Source organism: Gambusia affinis, linkage group LG01 (genome assembly GCF_019740435.1).
Source record: "Gambusia affinis linkage group LG01, SWU_Gaff_1.0, whole genome shotgun sequence".
Classification (NCBI taxonomy): Eukaryota; Metazoa; Chordata; class Actinopteri; order Cyprinodontiformes; family Poeciliidae; genus Gambusia; species Gambusia affinis.
Window position 1 is genome coordinate 20800944 of NC_057868.1, and position 15906 is coordinate 20816849.

At 36.9% G+C, this 15906-nt stretch overlaps 1 protein-coding gene across 3 annotated transcripts in view; it reads left to right on the forward strand.

Annotated features, from left to right (window-relative positions):
• Positions 1 to 12482, forward strand: part of sema3bl (sema domain, immunoglobulin domain (Ig), short basic domain, secreted, (semaphorin) 3bl) — a 61603-nt gene extending 49121 nt beyond the window's left edge. The window contains exons 11-17 of one of the 3 annotated variants that reach the window (XM_044118057.1): positions 3724 to 3955; positions 4548 to 4639; positions 4879 to 4920; positions 5016 to 5241; positions 7699 to 7826; positions 8865 to 8901; positions 9003 to 9162. In XM_044118057.1, the coding sequence (XP_043973992.1) occupies positions 3724 to 3955; positions 4548 to 4639; positions 4879 to 4920; positions 5016 to 5241; positions 7699 to 7826; positions 8865 to 8901; positions 9003 to 9028 (783 nt within the window). In that variant the 3' untranslated portion in view covers positions 9029 to 9162. Of the gene's footprint in view, positions 1 to 3723; positions 3956 to 4547; positions 4640 to 4878; positions 4921 to 5015; positions 5242 to 7698; positions 7827 to 8864 lie in introns of all 3 variants that reach the window. The other 2 variants (XM_044118042.1, XM_044118048.1) reach the window with 2 other exon arrangements.
• The last annotated feature ends 3424 nt before the right edge of the window (positions 12483 to 15906 follow it).

The window sequence follows — 15906 nt, forward strand, 5'->3', positions numbered from 1 at the left end:
GTGTAAAGTGTTTTGCAACATTAGGGTGCAGCATATCTCTACATCCAGATGACATGCTTTTATATTTACTTTGATAATTTCAGCAATCTAAATGTTTAAAGATTTATGTTTGTAAGCTGTATGTACAAAGGTGAGAATTTAAATTGGTGAGAAACTGCTCAGTTCAATCACTATAAACACTGTGATGTTTTGTTTGATAATCAAGAGGAAAGTTGGAACTCATTTTAAAACAAATCAGTGATCCAATAAACTGGAAACACCTCGATGCCCATAAATCTCAGTTAAAAGCTTATAAAAGCCATTCCAAGTTTCAGGTTTAAAGCTCTTTTATGCATGGAACATTGATTGTATTGGAAAAGCATTAGTGCATTTTAATGCATTAAGTTATAAACAGCAGAGATTATCCTGTGCTTTTCTAATTTGTTAGACATTTTTACTGCATTATTGTGGTGGCCTTATTAGTTTCCAATGCAAGACAGAATCAGCTGTAAGTCTTTTGTAGATGCAAAACTACGAGAGATGAACAAAGTTACTGTGTAGTGTTGGAGAGTCTGGGGTTTGTGTCACTAATTATGGAAAAAGGAAGATTGAGTATAGAAATATTTTTATATACTCAATTTTAATGTTTGCTTCATTAAACAAACATTAAAACAAAATTGATTTGTGTTTGTTTGGCAGATTTCAGCAACAGAGCATTTCAAAGTTCTTTACATCACAAAAATACTAAGTTATGGAACACAGTCAACTATTGAAACATAACATTTTGCTGCTACACATCAGATATTGTTGCTTAATGTTTCATTTACGATTCTAAAGCAACTCTTAACAGGTTAGTTCTAGTCTAGATTTAAAGACACTTAATGTTTCGGCTGTATTGCAGTTTATTTTACACACTCGGTTTAAAAATCTGAATTTCTGAAATTAAGGCATTTTTAAAATTCAATTATTTATATCTTTCACCTGCCACATCACAACATACATTTTAGTCAATCATCGACTGTTTTCTTATTAGCTACTGACAGTAAGTTCACAGACAAATACACACATGCTAAAATTTTTCTAAAACTGACAATTTCACTACATTTGGCTTCTGAACTCTGAGATTAGGGTTTAGAATACAATTTTTATATCTTAAACTGGATAACAACAAAGCATTGACAGTCATAAATAGTTAAATAACCTACTCCAGTTTTTCCTCTTGAAATGTTAAATCTATGTTGGTTCAGGTACCCTGCCTATTCAAATATCCACTTAAAGCTTCACCACCACTGGTGCAACTAAATGCTGACAGATTTTGATGAATCTACAGTCGTGTGCAAGTTACACAAAGCTGTTTTTCAGTTCCGTGTAAGTAGCCTAAAACTTTAGGAATAGTTTATTAGGTTCACAGTATGTACAAAAACTAAGGAAGAAAAATATTATGGGATGGAAAGGGGTATAAAAAAACATTATATATGAGGTGTGGAAAGTTTCCATATCGGTAAAGTAAACTACTGTAAGTGGAAGTGCAGCTGTTGTGACTGTACACGGCACAGACCCCCTATCCTGGATTACATCCTGACTCTGAGTGGAGCTCTCAAACACATCGCTGTAACTCAGCCTTGTTACACACACAAACACACACACGCATGTACGCAGGGCATGCATACGTAAAACGATGTCGCATGGACTATTCTGCTTCATTACCTGAGTGAATGAGGGAGCATGGAGGAAGAAGATGAATAATGTGAGAACGGAGTAGACACCTCTGTGGTTTCCCTCCACCGACTCCCTGATTAACAGGAATGTCTTGGCTTCAAATGAAGAGGAAAAACTTGAAGGAAGACATTGAAAGAAAAAAAAAAACCCTAAATCAGAATAAAATAGTGAGGAGGTGCAGGATGTAGAAAGAGATTTGTTGTTTCATATCCAAAGTTTGACATCTTTGAAAGCTGGATTTCAAATATTTATCTAACATTTTAAATCAATCTTAAAAATCTAACCCTAGAGAACAATTGCGTATGCAAAGTTAGTATTTTATCTTAGTAAAACTTCAAAAAATGTGTAGCTCTTATCTCTGAAGCTTATGAAAAGTAGAAGGTACATTTTATGCCCCTCCTAAAAATTTTAACTCCGGTGCAGTTAAGGGCTTTCTTTCCTCCTGAGATATTTACATCTGCTTTTTAGTTTATAGCACATTGTTTAAATATGTATCAGAGCTCATCCTTTAGTTGACAATGTGCTGGGATAGATTTTACTGCACACCTGCTAGAGCTTTAGATGTAGAAACCTTTTAACCATAGACTGTCCTCTGCTTCCCCCAAAGTCATTCATTGTAGTGACCTGAATCTATGTAGAGCTGTTAGGTTTGATGGGTGATTCACTTAACCTGGAAATCCATTTCTGACATAAAAAATCACACTGAAGGATTTATTTAAAATTAACTATACTCACAGGCTGTCACTTTTAGGGATTTGGATTCAGAAAGTGCTATTTCTGACATATAAACCAAATTTCCAAATCACCAGTCTCCCTCTCATTTCTCCAGATGTCACTCGCAAGACAAAATATTGTCTCACTGTAAAGTAGACTTGTGCTGGAGCAAATTTTAAACTAGGAGATGCACATTTAAAAGTAATGGGTGCCATTTTCTTATTCTATTTTTTTCTTTTTGGGTCTGATGTGTACCAAAATAATAACCTCACCTATTATTTTTGGTGAGTCAACCCAAAAGCGTTATGCCTGCTTAGTTGCCTGAACTCCAAGCAGCTTCCAGAGATCCTTTTTCAAGCCCCTTCTTGTCAAATGTGTTTACAAGGCCAGACGGCAGTAATTGGTCTTTTTTTGTTGCATGTTGACATGATGCATTTTAAGGTGCACAACACGCCTTAGAGAGCCAGGTTGCAGCATTCCTGATGTCCTTTTCGTTCCAGAACATTCTAATGTGAAATTGACAAACGATTGTGACAATAAACCAAGTTATTGAAATGACTGTAAAACTTGACTGAAATACAAAATAATGTGGGAAAGCATAATGCCTTTTGGAAAGGTAGCGCTCCTTGAATGAGTGAAATTATGGAAACTTTAGAAAAGAAAAATGAGGCATCACTTTTGATGGCTTTTGCCACCTGCAGAATAAATAAAGCCAGCTGTCTGCCAGGATTCCAGTATTATTACCCTTTACTCTAAGCATAATGCAAACCAGTTGTCTGGAAGATTAATGAAAACGTAGCAGTGCATGACAAAGGCTTTGGCCTCTTCCATCAGAAATCCAGATCTGCATTATGAGCAGACCTAGAGCTCCTTGCGTAAATGCTCACTTTTGGACAGTTTTCAGCCTTCCTGATTATTTTAGTGATACAGTATCTTTGCCAAATACTTTGTTTATTAGATTTCCTATCCCTACAGTGGCATAAGCTACAAAGCCATAATAGTGGTCATGAACTTTTATCCAGTTTTGCAGTGAAATAAAACTCCTAATGAGGGTTCTTTGAGTCAAATTTAAGACCATAATTAGGCTACAGTTTGTTTGGAAAACACTTACAGTGTAGTGTAAAATGGTGGGAATTTGTAATTAGAGTAGAACATGGTAATCTCTTCCATCTGTTGGTTTTGCTTTGACACATCCATTTCTTTCTCACTTGCAGCATGCTTTAGGTTAGCCAGTAAAAGCTGAACAACATAAACACTTTTTTCATCTTCTTGCTCATCGTCTGTTTCTCACCCTTCTTCCTGTCTTGCCAGTGCCCAAGCAAAATCACCAACCAGCCCGGCAAAGAGTTTGGCAGCACGAAGGACTTCCCTGACTCTGTGCTGCAGTTCGCCCGCAGCCACCCTCTGATGTGGCGCCCGGTGCTCCCGGCACTTCGCCAGCCTGTGCTGGTGAAGGCCAACATTCCTTACAAGCTGAAACAAATTGTGGTTGACAGAGTGGAGGCAGAGGATGGGCAGTATGATGTCATGTTTATTGGTACAGGTAGGCTCAAGTGGTCTAATGCCTTTTTCAAAAGGCAGAACTTGCATGGGGTTATTTATTGCACGTTTGGTTTTCAGACATCAGATTTCACTTGTTCAGTTGAGTTATGCTGTAAATCTGTTTCATTTTAAAAGATTTACCTGTACATGCAGCAACACAGGATCAGACATCATCATCATCGCACTACAGATTCTTAAGATAAATTTGGATTTTTTTTTATTATTATTATTTTATTGCAAAGATCTGATGTATTTGCATGATTTTTAGCGTTAGAATTTAATTGTGGTGATATCAGACTTCAGTGTGAACAGTCAACTGGCCTGAATTGACTATAGAAAGACAGTTACGAAGAAATAGATGCGATGTGCTGCATTTACGGAAGTAACTATCGATGCTACACTGTCAACATGTGCAAATCAATTCAAAAGTTTCTAAGTGAAATGATATCTTGCTCAACAAGGGTAACTTAGTGGGCAAAACGGTTTCTATGTTCAAGAAAATCTGACATTGTCGATATATTGGGTAAAACTGTGGGATTTGGGGCTCTGTTGCCTCCAGCATGAACATTAATGTATTTCTGTTCTTCTTGAAGATGTTGGAACGGTTTTGAAGGTAATTTCCCTACATAGTGGAAACAGTCTGGAGGCAGAGGAGGTCACACTGGAGGAGCTACAGGTCTTTAAAGTAAGTTTTTCTTCTACAACTATACTAATGATTCTACACTTAGATAGTATGCCTCTTACTTTGCTTTGTTTTAAAAAAATATCCAGATTTCCTAAGGTTTATGTTAAGTTTTAATGTCATGTATGCTATAGGAAATGTGGGTACAAATAGGGGATGGAACCAGCCGTTCATAAAATGTTTCAAATTTGTTCTTTTGTTTCCACCAAATTTCATTGCAAATCAATATTTTATTTTTTCAGGTACCAATCCCAATCACTTCACTGGATATATCTGTGAAAAGGGTGCGTTGAAACACTAATCTATTACCTCTGTCACCTTTCAGAAGCTGTTTTCATATTGTGTTTCCCTTCATTCTTTTTCTCTCGCCTCCACACAGCAAGCCTTGTATGTGGGCTCTGCAGCAGGCGTGGCGCAGGTGAAGCTGCATCGCTGTGAGACGTATGGGAAAGCCTGTGCTGAGTGCTGCCTTGCCAGAGATCCTTACTGTGCATGGGATGGATCCTCCTGTGCACGATTCGTTCCGAACAGCAAACGTCGCTTCCGCAGGCAAGACGTCAAACATGGAAACGCGGTGCTGCAGTGTGTGGATCAGAACGTTAGCGGTAAGTGTGCATTCCTCTTCTTTGTGGATTTCAGTGAAAATGCTTTTGTTATTGGACACGGATACAGTACAAACCAAAAAATATTTATTTATTTATAAGTAATCTTTTAAAAGCCCACTGTGTTTCTCCTGGTTTTAATCAAAACAAAAACTGTAAAGTAGCCCAACGACGACACTCCCAAATTGAATCTGTCAGAGAATCTATGGAGAGAGATACTAAAAGGCACTCCAGCCTTAGAGGATTGGAGCACATTGAAGATAAATTGTAAAATATCAGTGGAAACATTCACAAAGCTGGTTAACAAATGTAAGAAGAGTTTGACAGCTGTAAACCCATTAAATATATTTCTTCTGATTAATGAGAAGGCTTTAAATAATGATTGGGGTTTTTTTTTCTTGAATACTGAAACAAGTTCCCGTTTTAATAATATAATTTAAAATCTCCTCAGGTTATGGATAGTTTTGGATGAAATGGTCAAAATGTGTCTCATCTTGGTAATTGTTTTCAAAATGGAACAAGCTAAATTGAAAATGGTAGATAATTTTATGATAATTGTAATGTTGGTTTTTAAACACTTGTTTATACAAAGATAGTTCTCTTTCATAGCTCCGGCGATCGAGTTCACACTCGTATCTATGGACAGTTAAGCTAGGGACCAGAACGGCAGGCGAAAGAGAGAAAAACCAGTCGGGACTTCTGCTCATAACGAGAATCCACATGTTACTTAAGTAGATCTAAACAGTCTGTCTCGTATCTCTTCGGTGTTCCTGTGCCACAAGTCTAAACTGTTTACTTGCTTGTAAAAATAGGGCCACAGACTGTTTTATGTAGTCCACATTTCTCAGGATAAACTTGGAAGTCTTTGAGAATGTGTCATTTAGCTTGTGTAAACAGAAATTTGAGGGAAAACCTCTCATACCTAACAGGAGTATTCCAACCATTGACCTCATTCCATGACAGCGCTCTGATTAATGTAGTTCTGATACGAAAGGTTGCAGAGAAGATGCTGCATTAATCTTCCTGTGCTCTGGAAAACAAATTAAACTGCAAAATTAATTTCTATCCATCTATGCCAATGTTAGACTCCTGTGTGAGTGTAATGTCTGCATCCAACCATATCCTTCATTGCACCCCTCTACACCTCAAAACACACTAGATTACTCCTTCAAAATTGAGTGACATTTAGAGTATTGCTGACAGGATTCAGTCATGTCATGTTTATTGGCATGTTTTCAACAACCAGGCAGTTTAAACAAGACAATGTTTGACTAACTACTAACTAAAGGCATCTTTAAAGATGTGGTGTTTTTTGCCTTTATTTAAAGCAACTCAGTGTTTCAGCTGTTTGTTCCAGATTTGAAACAAACAGCATAGAAGCTGTTTGTTCTGGTTTTGTGATGCAAATCAGACACAAAGCGAGAAGACCTGATACCACAACTACAGATCTTGAATGCATTTTGGTCCATCAAACTGTCCCCAACCCCTGCTGGTGTTCCCTGCTTCTTTGTTAAAAAAATAAATAAATCAAGGTGTAAGGATTTCAGCAAAGATTTGTAGCTGAAAAGTTGTAGAGAAACAGTTAAAGTTAAACAGTTAAAGACTGAACCAAGTCAAACATGTCGTTACTTCATGTAACAACTAAAAATTATTGAAAGCTGATGGGATAAAAGAGGCAGAAGCACTCATTCCACTTTTTAAATCCTTCCACAGCCAAAAAAAAAAAAATATATATATATAGATTCAAGTGCAATGTTTATAATTTTGACAAGAGGGTTCAAAACAGATGGGAAGACATAATGGTGATTTACGAATTAGCAGAAAGAGACATGTCTGTATTTGTTCGCACACCTGAGTGTCTGGTGGTGGAGCGATGAGAGACGCCTCTTTCTAAGCCTTTCAGTGAACCTTAGTGGATGAGTTGTCTTTGCTGGAGACTTTTGTTAAAGTGTGAAAGGAGACATTTTATAGTGACTTAGTGTGAATTCGTCCTTTTCCAAATTCCTGCTGCCGTTTCATAACGATTTTGTCCCTTTTTTGACTTAAATTTGATGGTTACAAAATAAAATCACTTCATATACATGTACTTAAATCAGTTTAATTACTTTAGTTAAGTATTTTAAAAAATTGTGTATATAACTGGTCACAAAATCATGTAATTTAGTCAGAGATTAAATGCTTGAAAATTTTTGTATAGCCCCCAATTTCATTTTTATACTTCAACATTTTTAAATATTTAATATTTTCCCATATTTCTTCATGTTCATAGTCTAAATAATAGGCTTTATTTTTCTAAAACACCAGCATATTTGCATGACATAAGCTTAACCAATTTCAAGAATAATTAATTTTTTCATAGAAATTTAGTTCTCAATCATAAGTGATTTGGACAAATTATATTGTCATGCTTCTTCTGACAGTCTAAGTTTTTTCTAACTATATTTTTTCTTTTTTGAAAAGACTTGGACGTGACTGAGGACAAAGTTGTGTATGGGACGGAGAAAAACAGCACCTTCCTAGAGTGTGTCCCTCGCTCGCCGCAAGCTTCCGTCACCTGGCTTGTCCAACGCGATGACCGCAAGGAAGAGGTACGACGATTTGCATAAACGAGCCGGTCAAAATCACACATTGGAGGCATCAAAATGAAACGCACGGGTGACGGGGGCGAAGAGGAAAAGTGTTAGAGCGGGGTGAAACCTTTGTGTGGTTTGAACAACTGCCTGTAAAAGTGAGATTAGTCATGTGGCTGGCACATTTGACAGCCATTTGACATGTGGTTCAAATTAAGCCGTTATATTTCAAAGCAAAATGCTCAATTGCCTCGTCGCTTGGATAAACAGTGAATTCTCCTCTGGCCTCCACAGCCACATGCTGCCGACGGATCAAGTGTCACTTAAATGTCTCTGCTGGCCGCTGTGACTTAAACACAAAGCTGTAAAGTCTTCTAAAACTGTATTTAGACAATGATGTTGCTGGGTGGAAGCACACCCACAGAAACCTTTCGTCCGTTTGAGGTTCTGCTCCTCTGAGCTCAAGTGAATGTCTCGCACAGCCATTCAAGTATTAAGGCATTACTACCCCTCTCCATTTCCCTGCAAATAAACATTTAGCTGCCACCAGCTGACAAGACTGCATGTTTGGGTTGGCAACAGGTTCCTGCTAGAGAGACAGAAGGGCAGAATGTGAAAATGTGGGAGACAGGAAGCCTGAATTATACGGGGGCAGCAGGGAGCGTTCCACTTGTTATCTGAAAAACATAAAAGGGACAATAGGAGAAAACAAACATGAAAAAAAAAATCTCTGGAGGTCTTGTTGTTACAAGTTGTTCTGAGGAAAGAGAAGCAGCCGATGTTTTTGTTCTTATTCAATTTAAGATGAAACATTTTCTCAGCTCGCATTAATAGGAAGTGTTGGGCTTTTCCTGCAATCTTCAACGTTTTACTTTAAAACAACACTTTTCAAAGACTTTTATAGGCCATACAGGAGGCAGAGCAAACATGTGTAAGATGTCGGCTCTTTGTTAAAATTAAATCAAGGTTCAAATTCAAATTTAACATTAGGCAGAAAATATTCTTCACATGACGATTAACATTTACAAATAACTATTTTCTCTCTGTCCCATTTAGGTGAAGCTGGATGATCGTGTGATGTCAACAGATCAGGGTTTGTTGTTTCGTCATCTCTTCCGTCAGGACGAAGGTGTGTACATCTGCCGCTCCCGAGAGCACAGCTTCAGCCAAACCCTGGCCCGCATCTCCCTCCAGGTCCTCCAGGCGGACACGGTGGATGAGCTCATTGCCCGTGACATTGCGGGCATTTCTGACGGGTTCAAAGACCGGTCTCCAGGGAACCACAGGCCCTGGATGCCTTGCAGCACAGGGCCTTACAGCAGGGGTCAAATCGGCCAGTCGCGCACGTGGTTCAAGGACATCATGCAGCTCATTGGGCCGTCTAACCTTCCTCACGTTGAGGAGTACTGCGAAAGAATGTGGTGCAACGACAAGCTCCGGAGGAAGCACAAGAGCATGCTGGAGAAATACCGCCAAGCTCAGGAGAGTGCCAGGAAGGCGCGCAGTAAAGGCTCCGGAGAACGCAACCGGACGCCACGAGATCTCAGAGGACGGCCAGAGTAACACAGGAGAAAATGAAAGATTCGAAATCAAAGAGAAAGAAAAAGATTTTTTGTTTTTGGTTCGGGTCAGGTTGGTTTTGGGAGCCAATTAAAAGCCTGACCTAACCAATCGGTGTATGAGAATCTGGTCTGTTTTTTGCCATAAAATAAATAGAACGTTTTCATTTAGAAACAAAGAAAAAAGATGAATTCATTAATTTGAGTGTTTGACGGTGAGCGAGCGATTTTAATAAAGTTCATAGGTGAAGGACATGAACGTGTCTGTAAGTAAAGACTGAGATGTTATTAGCACATGGGAACAAGAGACTTTTATACTGAACTATATATTACAGTATATCCCTAGGATGCTCAAGTGAGAGTCTTCAAGAATTTCTTCACTTGCATCATTCTGTTTTTATGTTACAGTGACAAATTTTATCACAACCTTCTACGCCAAGAAAACTAAGAAAACAGCAAACTTGAGATTTATAAGATTTGTGCATGTCGGTGTGATTTTGCTTAGCGTGGACCTTGCTTCATGTTTGCTATTTATCCTTAGTGACTCTTATGACACTTAATGTTTTGTGGATATCAAGCTTTTCATTGCAATTTGGAAGAACATCTGAAATTCTCCTGCACACACTTTCGTATTAGCACACGTCCTTTAAACATTTAATCCCTGGGTGAGTTTTGTTCCATTATACATTTAATGATTGATATTCTATGCTCTTCAAAAACTCTGATTATCTGAAATTTCACTCAGCTACAACACTGAACGCATAACCTCAAGTACCTAAAGATGACATTTTCTGAGACGACTGTTGATGGTTCAACGGATCAAAGACACATGGTTTCATTCTTACTGCCGTGGGCTGAACTTTTCTTTAAACACAAGATAAAATCAAAAGACCCAACTTGCCGACACAGAGATGGAAACTTCTCTGTGTCAATTGTTTGGGTAACAGACTGTAACAGACTGTAGGAGACACAGGAAGACCAAAAAGTGTGTGAACGTCGTGGATGTGCGGCCAAATACGGATCCCACCGAGCACGGAGATGTTCTGCATATCTTTTGGTTCCTGTGGAAGGGATCGCCAGCTTTGGACCTGGCTTTGCGGGCCTACAGTGATATGGACCCAGTATGGGGCAGATAGAAGGGCGTTGAAGCCCGAGTCGGTTCTTTTGGTTTTTAAATGACTTTGTGACCAGCTCATTGTCCAGTTGCATGGAGCTCTTAGAACACAGTTGTTGCCAGTCGGCTCCAGTGTTTAGATGGACGTTACATTGTGTTTTGTTGCTTTATTGCATTACACATGAGGCAATGTTATTTATATATCGCTAAGGGTTTTGGCATAAGAGTCGCAGATCATTCCGCATGCTTAGGAACCCTATTCATCACAATGAAATTGTTTTTTTTTTCTCTCTAATTGCATTTTTGAAAAATCTGTCTTCACAATTTTTGCTTTTTTTAGCTATTTTATGCAGTAACAGTTTAATCTTGTCCATCATGAGGCATGAGGGACTTTTTCCATAGAACGGTGGTTTCTTAGGTCATTTCTTTTCCTCCTTTCTGTTGAGCTCCTCAGAGTCATGACAAGAAACCATAACTCTCAAGGTTTTTGTGCTTTCTGTTGTGTAAATACTATTTTTAAAATGTTACTTTTAGAGCAATTCTTTATATATTTTCTGTTGTGTATTTTTTATTTTATTTTTTTATATGATTTGTGGGCTTATATTAACTGGAATTAGCACGGATCCACCACTATAAAGTAAGCATACATTAAAAGTGGAGTAGCAGGGATAGAAAATTAAAATAAAAAAAATCTTTGATATGATAAAAAAGTATTTGGAATTGAAATGTCATCCACTCAAATCTGTAGCAGTAAATTATGTTTTGTAAAATTTCTTTCCCTTTAAGAAATGTCTTATTTCTTTCATCTTTAGTTCACTTCAGTTCCAATATGTGGGGGAAATGCCAGGAAAGATGCATCTTTGTTGTGCATACATGAAAAGGAGATTAGGACTTAAAAATGCATTAAAGAATTTAAATACAAAATCCTTTAAAATTATTTAGGTATGATTTTTTTTTAAAGCAACACTGTGTATACATGAATAACATTAATTACAAGTATGTGTGAAAACTTTTTGGCTCAAGTGCAAAACCCTGACGAACTCCATGGCATGAAGATACCAAACATCACATAAATGTAAATATAAAGAAGATCCTGTACTAATTGTGTTCCCTTTTTTTATGAGAAAAAAACATAATACTGATTAGCTTTGTGGCTTCACTGAGTGAATGGTTTTTCAAGGTGAAATAGAAAAAAATTGCTAGGTAAGAACAGAGGAAGGTGTTAAAATGGTTTCTTTAAAAAGGTACTGAAAGCATCTAATGCAACTCTTTTTGAAACTTCTAAAATTCTTACTTTTTTATATTCTGAATTACCTACAAACTATTCCTTTATATTGACACTTTGTATTCTGGTATGTAGAGCACAAGAAAGCACATAAAATACCCTAAGGCTTGTTCTAAATATCGATCGGTGTGTGTGTTCCTGAACTACAAAAAAATAGAAAAGAAAAATTGTAATTAAATATTGAATAAGTTTAGTTGATGTATTTGTTGGATCTTTTGATTCTTGATTTATTGCCATCAAATAACCTAATACCTGTTTAATTTGTAACCGTTAAAATAATGTTTGAACGTGTTTAAACTGAATTTTCTATTTTAAAACAGATCTTGACTAAATCAACACTTAACTCTGATACTCAAGTTGTGCAGTTGTTGACATGAACAAATCTAGTTGTCTTTATTTAACAGTGATTTTTATTTTTTTTTTTTTACAGTTTAATAAGCAGTTTTATTTTGATATTTTACTTTTAAGCTTGTTTTCTTCTCCAGAGTTAGAAGTTCATAGAAAAGTCTGTATTTAAAACTGAATGCAGAGTTTTAATAAAGAAAAGAAAAACTTGTATTAAAATGAACTTTGTGAACAACTTTGTAAGCTGGTCAACGGGTGTTAGAGGGAAATTAAATATGTATTTATGTTTTATTTAAGTCTGTTTCTACCATGCATGCTACAAACTTGTATACTGTTTAAAACAATTAAAGGTTGATTGTTTTTAAATCAAAGGCTGACCCCGTATTTGTTTATGATTTCATGAGGAATCATAAACATCCTCCTGGTGTTGAGTTTTAATGAGAACAAAACCACACAAAGCCACAACTTGTCTTCTAACTTCAGTGTTGACAGCACTGAATTACGAAGATGTACGCCTGCATTAGGCTAAGTATTAAGAGTCAGTTGATTGAAAACCTAAAGACTAAAGAAAATTAAACCCTCTATTTTTCTGATGTTATCTACATGCAGAGTTGTTGTATCATCTGTAAGTTACTGCAAAGGTAACTTAACCCAGAAGTGGGTTGACACATGTTGGTTATTACCATGCACACATATTTCAGTACAAGGATTCAAGTCATAGTTAGGCCAGATCTCACGTGTGCAACTTCAAAAGACTTTCAAACAAATATGTGTGCAAGTGATTGGAGAGTTATGAGCCCAGAGCTGACCCGTGACGTTACCCAGTGACTGAGTCTGCCCATACGTGTGATTGAAGGCTAATTGGGCTGTAACATCTGTTGAGAACAGGACCGACAATGGCAGCTTGTCACTTTAGCGAACACGCCATCATATAAGAAAAGAAAACTGCAATTCACATCTTGCCAATGGCTTCAAACATAGAATGTGAGCTTTTAAAAATCTCAGACTTGATTCATTTTTACCTCATACCTTCTGCTGCTCTTCAATAGTTCAAAAATCAGCATAATTACAGAGTGTAGTAGTGGGAAGCTAAAAGATGCTAACAAAAATGTCTGAAAGGTTTTACTAGGACAGTAAGACTTTATTTCTGGTTAATTAGACTCACTATAATCAATGTTGGATGTGTGTTCAAGACAAAAGTTGCTTTAAAAGTTGTCTGCTGGGGTGGATGCCTATGCAAACACATTACAGGGCATTTTTTTTAATTAAATTTTTTAAAGGTGTAAAATTATGAAGTAAATTATCACGGTTTCATTTTTTCCATTATTGCTAAGCATTTATATTGACTTTGAAAGTCATTATAAGTGGATTTCATAGATGTTAAAAATTAGTTTGTAAGCACAAATGTGTCACAACAAGATGGTTACTCATAAGCTTTACATAGATGCTGCCTTTTCAGCATTTATTTTTTGAAAAGTAAGACAGCTCATCATATGCAGGGCAAAGCTGTCACAAAATGTCTGCAGAGTAATTGGAAAGAAGTCTCATAGGAAATGAGACTTCTCATTTCCTATGAGAAGGAAATGAGAAGTCTGACCAAACAGTTTGACCAAACTGATCAAACTGTTTCTGATCAGTTTGGTCAGAAACAAACTGATCTGACCAACCCAGATGGTACAGCAAAATGCATCAGTTCTTGGCTCTGAGCTGTTGAAATCCAAAGGTGTGAAGAAAAATGGCTTCACGGTCAGAGTTCAGCAGGGAATCTCCAGAATCCACCTTGGAAAGTTATGGATTTAAAACTTTCCTTTGTAGTTTCTTATCTGTCCATGAAAACATATTCTACACGCTCTCCAAGGATTTATCTGAATGTTGTCCTTTAGGATCCTGAAATCTGTCTTCAATCATTTGTAAACGTTCCCTCCTGATTTTCAATCAGCAGGCTACAGGCCCCCAACAAACCCCAGCCGAAAGCCAGGGAGATTGTGAAATGCTTTATCTCCCTCCACCCTTGGCCACCAGATGGTTCTGCTTGGATCATGTTGAATTTGTTGGAGCAGATTGTGCTATCTGATTTCCTGGTAAGCTGTGTTTTTTTTAACACCTCGGTGTTGTGCATTTTGAAGATAGAGACCAGCTTACATGCTTCCATCTTATCACACCTGAATAACTACAACACTCTCTTTGTAGGCCTCAACCTAAGAACATTTTCATTTTTTTCAGGTTGTGAATAATTCTCTTTAATACCACAAGTGATAAGATTGCATAGAATCAAACGATCAATCAAACTTTATCTGTATAGCACATTTCAGCAGCAAGGCATTTCAAAGTGCTTTACATCAAATCAAACACAAAGACACAATGCAACATAGAATCAACAATCAAAACACGACATATAGTCAAGTTCCATCATTAAATTTGTAATTTCTTTAGTCGAGATTTAAAGGAAGTCAGTGTTTCAGCTGTTTTACAGTTTTCTGGAAGTTTGTTCCAGATTTGTGGCGCATAGATGCTGAATGCCGCTTCTCCTCGTTTGGTTCTGGTTCTGGGGATGCAGAGCAGAACCAGAACCAGAACTTGAGAGGTCTGGAAGGTTGATACAACAACAGCAAATCTTTAATGTATTGTGGTGCTAAACCATTCAGTGATTTATAAACTAACAACAGTATTTTGAAGTCTATTCTTTGAGCGACAGGGAGCCAGTGGAGGGATACTGGTGATATGTGAACTTGTTTAGCATCTTTGAATTAGGTTATGATGTTTTTATAGAAAGGATATGGAAACTGTGACATTTTAAAGGTGGTTTGTTGTCTCTTGGATGTATATTTAAACTTAACTGTGTCTTTTTGTTTGTATTATTTAGGTCATGTGGAAAACTAGAAGGGGAAAAGACATCTTAAGTACATCTGGCTGACACATTCTACTTGTATTCAACACAATCTTATCAAATAGCTTTATGAGGTTCTTAAATGGCCATGAAGAGCTTTAGTATAAAAAATGCACAACATAAAACACCAGCGAATGTAAAACTTCAAAATCCTCTAAAATTTGATTCAGCCAAAAGTTTTCAAACGTTTTGAAACTTTGTTTTCATTTCAACCACTCTAATGCTCACCTTTCATTGGTATTTTATTTACGGGGCACAGCTGTCTCGTAAATTGAGAAGTCCCATATACTTGTTAAGTAAAAAAATAAAAATGCTTCAGATTTTCAGACTTGCTAATAGAAAATATGCTAATCTGAAAAGTATTCAAAGTTTATTGGATATGTTTTTTACCAGCTTTGCATGCTGATATTTGTTTCTATTCTTTGTTTTTGAAATTATTTTAAGTTTTGCAACAGATTTTAGCGTCGATCTAGGTCTAGACTTTGGTCTGAACTAAACTTTTACATTGTATGTTTTTGAAAGGGATTTCTGATAACCTAATTTCGACTTCTTCCTAAGAGGCCAGTTTAATGCCTGTGCTATACACATTTCAAGTCATGCAGAATTTTTGCCAATTTCATAACCAATTAGGAGCTCTGTGTTGGTCTGGTACAAAAACATCTATTAAAATTCAGGGGAAATTTATATTTGTAGTGTCACAAAATGTGGAAAACATTTAGAGGTGTGATTGTTTTTTTTTCCAGGACACTGGAAAAAACTTCCTTCATTCATAGTCAGTAAATGAAGATAGCTTCACCAACTCTTTCAGGTGTAAAGGTGGGAAAAAAAAAACTTTAAATAGTCTACCTAATTCTGATTATTTAAGTAGAATTGACCAGTATGAGGTCACAAGCGAAACCACAAACAGA